Source organism: Sinocyclocheilus rhinocerous, unplaced genomic scaffold, assembly GCF_001515625.1.
Source record: "Sinocyclocheilus rhinocerous isolate Xijiao unplaced genomic scaffold, SAMN03320098_v1.1 scaffold946, whole genome shotgun sequence".
Lineage (NCBI taxonomy): Eukaryota > Metazoa > Chordata > Actinopteri > Cypriniformes > Cyprinidae > Sinocyclocheilus > Sinocyclocheilus rhinocerous.
In genome coordinates, this window is record NW_015633151.1 from 315,537 (window position 1) to 323,567 (window position 8,031).

Sequence of the window (8,031 nt, forward strand, 5' to 3'; positions counted from 1 at the left end):
TTTATTATGTGTATATATATATATATATATATATATATATATAAATACACACAAATACAGTATATATTTTGAATATATTTACATGTATATATTTATATTATATATAAATATATTTAAAATATAAAAATAAAATTTTTCTTAAATATATACATGCATGTGTGTATATATACATAAATAAACACAGTACACACACACATATGTAAACAAAAACTTTTATTTTGGATGCGATTAATCGTTTGACAACACTAATATATATATATTTGAACTATTTCTGGTTAAAAATGAAAGGCCACTTAAAGCGGGAAGCATCACAATTCAAATCATGAGTCAAAGCAACAAAAGTCAATCTCCACAGTTTAGGAAATGCAGGCAACCTCTTTTAAGTTATTCTTGACTGCGCTGTATTGACTGCTTTGATGCGTGGTAGGGCGTCGTTTTGATGCATACAGCCGAAAAAGATTTCTTTTTTTTTTCTCTTGAGTGTTTAGTTTGTAATACATAAGCTAAAAAAATCTAAAATCTATATTCACACAATCTTTTATTATCTATAATAGACATTAATGTCTGTAATAACAGTTCAGATGGCAAACATCATGAAGCAACCTTCTAATCAGGAAGTAAAATAGTACATATTAAAAGTACTTTCAGCCAATGAAATCATTTTGTGATCCTAGATGAGCTCAGTTCGGCTCAGAGGGTGCAGCTTACACTGTGCAAACAAACATAATTTTACAATTCACTTCACTTATTACAAGTTTTAAATTCCATATTACATTATAACATATTTATCAATAATCTGAAGGCAAACAAAACGATCTGCGAGTAAAAATGCGCTTTAATAATTCCAGACATATAAAACATCCAGTGTTGTGTGAAATAATGAAGAAAACCATCAGCTGCTTGACATCAGTGGAGACCAGGCACCCACTGAACCCAAATAAACCCAAATCAGAGCCACATCTAACAGTACATCTGAACATGCAGAGACACCTCATGGCTGTCATCATCCATTTCCTCTCCCTCTTATTGAATGCGGCTCTCACAGGCTGCACATCGTTTATCTCAGCAGCCCGAACCAGATGGCAGTGGAAAATCTCATAAAAACGCACAGTCCTTCAGTGGACTGCATGTATGCCTTTCAAATGTATGTCAAGCTTCCAGTCCTGTCCCATTACAGCTCTTAGTGTTAATAAACTCTTTGACTGCTAAACAGTGAGAGCCCAGCATTCACTGTTTGATCATATTTGTGCCACTGGTGATTGCTATTGTTTATGGATACACAGGTGTGCTGTAAACCTGCTTTTTAGTGAATGAAATCCTGAGTAAACAGCTTTAAATTATGGTGCTAATAGATTTGTGGTCTGTAAGAAAACATTTTTCAGCATTGATAGTGATTAGAAATTTCTCCTCGGCATCAAATCAGCATATTAGAATGATTTCTGAAGGATCGTGTGACACTGAAGAATGGAGTAATGGCTACAGAAAATTCAGCTTTGCCATAAAAATATACAAGAGTTATTTTAAATTTCATAATATTTCGCAATACTACTGTTTTGCTGTATTTGCGATTAAATAAATTCAGCCTAAGTGAGCATAAGAGACTTCTTTCAAAAGCATTTTAAAAATCTTATTGACCCCAAACTTCTTACAATATACATTTTAAATAATATAAAGTATATTTAAAATAAAATATATTAAAGGGGTCATATGATGCGATTTCAAGTTTTCTGTCTTTGGAGTGTTAGAAGCTGTTTGTGCATATATAAGATCCGTAAAGTTGCAAAGACTAACGTCTCAAACCCAAAGAGATATTCTTTATAAAAGTTAAGACTCATCCACGCCTTCCTAAAACGCCTCATTTAAACACGCCTCCACATATCTACATCACTGTGTTGGAAGATTTGCATAACACCGCCCAAATGTTTATGCAAGGAAAGAAGGCGTAACTTTTATTTTCGCTGTAGTATTGTTGCTGCCGCCGCCATGTCGTGGAGACGCTGTGTGTTTCCAATTATGGTAATGGGTGTTACATTTCCGTCACAAGCTCGGGCCGGCCAATCACAACGCACTGGATAGCTGGTCAATCAGAGCACACCTCACTTTTCAGACAGATGAGTTTTGTAAAAATCGACGCGTTTCAGAAAGGCGGGGCAGAGAGGAGCAACAATAATGTACGGTATGTGGAAAATAATCTGTTTTTTGAACCTCAAGCCTCATACACACCGGGACGATTATCATGTGCGCTTATCGCCGACGTTTTTCGACGCATCTTTTGTGTTCATATCCAAGCGATTTTCGCAGGCGATGAGCCGAGTGAACGTGCAAATTCACTCCCTGACATTAGATGGCGTTTAATGAAAAACAGAAATACCCCGGTACACATCGAATCCTATTTGATCTGCAATTCCTCTCCATAACAACTCCCTCTTATCGAGATTTTTGTAGTCGCTGTAGCGTTTGTCATAAAGCTCTTTGTGTTCAGACACCAATGAGACCAGCAGCTCTACATTCATCTTGCCTCGATGCATCTTCTTGGTCTACTTACTTCCTCTTCGTCCTTAGGTATCAAAAGCGCCAATCTCATTGGTCGGCCAGTTTTTAACGCGGCGCATCAAACCAAAAAAACGAGCCCGAGGCGTTTTTTAAAAAATGACTATTTTACGCCTCGCATTTTGAATTTTTGTGTTGCATGTTTTCCATGCTGTCAGGATTTCTCTAGTCTTCAAAAATTATTCACAAACCTACAGTGAACAGACAAATGAAAGTAGATATCTAAGCCATTTTATACCTTGTATCTCTTTTTGCAGCCAGGCACGGGACATGCGAACGGTTTCTCATCACCGCCGTTCATGCACATGGAACTGAGGATGGATTCAGAGCTAATGGCACTTTCGGTGGTCCACGACTCGTCACTGTCAGACTCTTCGTATTCTGCTTCCTCCTCATCATACTCGCTGCCTGAGAGTACAGAACAAATAATCATTTAGTAATTGATCATGTTATGACCAGTGTTGGGAGTAACGCATTACAAAAGTAATAATATTACAGTAGTATATTACGTTTTGCTGTAACGCAGTAATATACATCAAACCTTTCAGATAATTAACCACTACACCACTAGAACAACAAAACAGCATTTCCCATCAGCCACCGCAGCAGACACACAATAGCTTTAAGGAAAACTGGTACAGTTATCTTTCTCACAGTACTGAGCCCAGCCAGCAAAGAGTTTGCGTTTTATTAGAAAGAATCTGGAAGGCATAAGAAGGTCTAAGGGTTAATGCACAGTAATAGTATGATACATGCAATTTGGAGACTATTTAGTTTCTGTTCCAAACCCACACAAATAAAATGCTTAAAACATTTAATTGTGGGAGAGAGAGCACATGTTGCTCTAGAGAGGGCCATGGGAAACTGCAGCGATGAAAAAAACAAACAGTGTGACTCACAATGTGATTACTGGATTATCGATTACAACAGAACATCAAACAAGCACTGCAGGTTTAATGGAGTTATTACCAAAATTCATCTTTCTAGGAAACATAATAAGCATACAGTGAGTTCCTAAAGAAGTACCTGTGGGGGTGCTGCTCCTGAATGAAGACGAGGGCGTGATGGGCGGAGTCACGGGCGGGGTCAGGTTGCCGCTGTTGTGGCGAGGGGGCGTGGCCACGCAGTTGCGTGAAAGGCTGCCCGTCAGTGAGAGTGACAGCTTTGGCTGAACTTTCTTCTTCAGAGACTCGTGCTCCCGCCGTGCTGCATCTGTCATAAACCTAGAGAGGGAAGTGAACTTTAGTAGATGAAGTTCTTAAACTGATTTACAACAAATTATAGCAAACTCAAAACAAAGACTTATTGCTTATTGGGAAGCCCAAACGTGTAAAGTAACAGTCATAAACTAAAATACTCTAAATCAGTACATTTGCCATCACACTTTCTGAGCAATTAATTTCCATGACTTTTCTAGCTGTTTGTTATTACTGGATACAACAACAAAAAATTTAGAAAGACTGTGAACACAAAGACTTTCCAGTCGATTAAATTTACTCACTACAAAAAGCTACTTGATGTTTCTGGGACAAAACAAAATTCCAGCCCTTTATCTGTCCACTCTAACTGAAAGAAAAATACCTTGATAAGATACAGTCTCAGTGAGCACAATGTAGCAATGAAAATGAGCTGGTAAAGGAATACATGGCTGTTAAAGGAAAAACCCTGTGGCAACTAAATGAAGTGCATTTGCACATGTATTACACACACAACAGGTTCTACAAAACCCATGGAAAATACTTTAACCTAGTGCTGTTTTTTAGGATTCTGATGGTTTCACGGTTTATCACGGTTTTTCCCTGACTGTGCCTGTGAATCAGAATGCATGAAACCCTGTATTTTAATCACGATCCAATCAAACATGTTACATGTAGCATGAGCAGTTTTTGATGTTAATTAGATTGTATAATTTCAAAATCTGCAGCCAAAACAGAATGGTCTGACCTTAGCTTTGTGAAATTATCCTACATGAAACATGCCAGCTCCAAACAAAAACAGCAGACGGGCTGAATGACAACGCAGATTCACTATCTGACAGCAGGTGTCGCTTATGTAACAGCAGCGATACAGCGTCTTCATTGGTTACTGCTGTAAACAAAGTAGTGCTGCGCTTTTAAATACCACATTACTATGCATTATATGGAGGTAAGATGAAAAGAAAGTTCCCCTCAGAGATACATTTCTATAAACCCCCACCCCCAATTCAGAATAGAATTTTGTTCCAATGTTTTGCGCATGGTGTAGTGAGTTTGCTCTGCCTGCTACAGCATTTTCTCCTCTTTGCATTCCTCTTCAGCATCTCTGGCCTCTTTTAATGGCCGCTTACAGTTAGTTTATTTACCCAGTTAAAGAATTAGTTGTGTGTAATTAATATTTCTCCAACCATAAGTCAGAAGTGTATGCAATTAACATTGCATCCACTCTCAATTCACAACACTGTCTACATTGCTTAGCCACTTCTACCTTTATGCCCAGTTTGCAAAAAATGCATACAGCGTGCATAATTCAAACCGGTTTACCATTTGAACCGGTATATCGTCCAGCACTACTTTAACCAACACATAAGCCTATATATCAAACTTTGACAGAATGCAAAAAAGCTAAATTCTTCAACCTACTTGAAGAACTCAGGTTAATCATCATATTTTTACACTAATATATTATATTAATACAGTCATTTACCTTTTCTTTTTTTTTCTTTTTTTTTCTCAATAAATAAATCAGCCAAGAACTTGAGTATTAGGAGTGGAAAGGTGAGCAATGATTTTTTTGTTGGTGTTGATCAATGTACACCGCTGTTTAAAAGCTTGCAGTCAGTAGGGTTTTTAAGACATTTATAGTGTTATTAAGATTTCCATCTCAAATTAATGCAGTTTTTAAAATTTTCTATTTCACAAAGAATCCTAAAAAAGGTTTCATGGTTTCCACAAAAATTAAACAGCATCAACATTGATGATAAGACCATATTGGCGTATTATGTAATATAATATTTCACAATATTACCATGTACAACAGCAGAATGTTTTTCATGTATTTTTGATCAAATAAATGCAGCCTTGTTGGGCATCAGAGGCTTCTTTCAACAACATAAAAAAAAATGCTACAGATCCCAAACTTTTGAATGGTAGTGTACATGTATCAAATAGGAGGTTAAAGCTGGTTCAACTTTATTAAACATGTCTCAAGACACCTGCGTTTTGTTCCTTTCTATCAGTTGCACTCCATCTATCTGTTTCTGAATGCAAGAATTATGTGAGTACATCCCCCAATTCTCTTCAAACAAAGAGTGAAGTGCATGCACAATTGATGTCCCAAATTGAACCATTGTAACCATAAAGTAAAAATTTGCTTTTAGTTCTCAAATACCGTGCCAAACTGCTACTACTTCCTGCAATACAAATGAACCATCTGTCATAAGTCTATCTGTTATGATTCAGCAGCTTCAGTGAGGTCTAATCCACCTTACAACAATGCATTCACTCCAGCTTATTATTTTGTTGCATTATAAAACTGTCAGTAAATGTATGTAATAAAGCATAAATGTTCACACAGACATTATTAAAGATGGTGTGGAATTAACAGATTACCAGCAGAAGCCACATAAAGCAGTAAGAGATGGACAAAAGTGTCTCCTCTTTGTTAAGCAACAATTTCCACCACCATTCTGCCTATTAAAGCTGTTTAACACTGGAACTGCTTTCTGTCTCTAAGTTTGGAGTATTCCTACACAAACCACATTCAACAGAGTGAAATTGAGTGTATATGATGACTTGGGCGCTGGTTTGAAGTTCATTACAGCTTCATAAACTGACCAGATCCCTAAGAGGATGTAGAGGAGGACTTGACCACACGGCTGTTTTCCAAAAACTACAGAATCCCATTAAGGAAAATGCTGGACTGCTCTCAGATTCATTTTTGTCATTTGGTTACTTTTGTACAGTTTCAAGATTGAAAAACCAAACAGTCACTGGTCCCCATTGACTTCCATAGTATTGGGGGGAAAAAATATTATGGATGTCAACGGGGACCAGAAACGCACATTGGTTACACACATTCTTCAAAATAGCACAAGAAAGAATCTCACAGGTATGAAACAACTTGAGGGTGAATAAATTATGACAGAATTTTCATTTTTGGTGAACTATCCCTTTATTGTTTACCATGCCATATTATTATGTTTTTATCTTTATGTTTGCATTTTGTTTTTAATACATCGTGGTGGTGAGCCAAAAGCAATTTACATTGTGGACAATAAAGCAAACAAAACTAAACAAACTGAAATTAAATTTGACATCTGCCAAAAAGGACACCTGCTTCGCCGCTTAACAGTAAACAGGAGTGTAAAATTCCTATTATCATTTTTTTTTTTTTTTTTAAGTAAATGCTGTGGAAAATACAAATATTTTTATTTCTGAAATAAATAAACAATACATAATACATTCACACACATATTGATGACCTAGATCTCTCTCTCTCTCTCTATACAATCAATAAAAACATTTGTACATAATACCACAAAATTTAAAATCATAATTTATCACACCATAAAATCTGAATATCTCAGGACTCGTGTACCTGTTAATGTAGCTGAGGGCGACATATGTGGGCTGCTGCAGTTCCTGTTTCTCCAACACACGAGGATCTGTATCTAAACAAAACAGAGATGAATAATTCACTGGACTGACAAAGACACCACAACACACCACAAAAGAACAACCAAGAGCATTTTGAGGCTTTAAGGGTTTCTGTAGTATAACAATAAACTCTAAACAACATTCACAAAAAGAATATATAGCTAAAACTCTTTGGGTGACAGCAGTGTTGTTTACCTGTTTAAATCTGCGTCACCCCAGAGAGTCATTTTGTGGCATCAGAGTCAGTGAGTTTGTAGAAGCTTATGTGTCATTGCCAGAGTGAAGCAATTAATCACTTTATTGTTAAAGTCATTGACTTTCAAACTCAATACTAGATTCTGCCACACAACAAGTCCACAATCACTTGCAGATGGCAATTAACTCCATTAATCAAGTTTTTTTCATTAAACTCTACTTAGTGGCAGAATAAATCAGCACTTCTGCATGGGAGAGAGATCGGACTGGGCTATGGAGAGCGTATCCAATAGCTGTTTGGTAAAACTTAAGACAGCCATTTGGTTAGTGTCACACCACACCACACTGAAGGAGCTCTCTGCCATTCCTCCCAGATGTGCTCATTTTCTAGGCAGGGCCACCCAGATCACCCTCCAACTGGATCCAAATGCCCGCACGCCAGGGCAAAGATGGTTTTATGTCTGGTTTTCAGTTGTGCATATTAACGAGTCGACATCAAAAATAAAGATATCTGTTTTGAGGCTGTTCTGTCAAAACTGCTTCTGCTTCTATGTGGTCAATGCTGTCACGAAGCTGCACCACTGTGGACTACGCTGCCACCTAGTGGCGAATGTATATATATATATATATATATATATATATATATATATAT

At 37.0% G+C, this 8,031-nt stretch overlaps 1 protein-coding gene across 1 annotated transcript in view; it reads right to left on the reverse strand.

The window, feature by feature from the left end:
* jazf1b (JAZF zinc finger 1b) overlaps positions 1-8,031 on the reverse strand; it is a 22,361-nt gene that overhangs the window by 2,142 nt on the left and 12,188 nt on the right. Inside the window, exons 2-4 of the mRNA XM_016556285.1 lie at positions 7,126-7,198; positions 3,577-3,773; positions 2,789-2,958 (exon numbers count right to left, since the gene is read on the reverse strand). Coding sequence (XP_016411771.1) covers positions 2,789-2,958; positions 3,577-3,773; positions 7,126-7,198 — 440 coding nt within the window. The remainder of the gene's footprint in view (positions 1-2,788; positions 2,959-3,576; positions 3,774-7,125; positions 7,199-8,031) is intronic.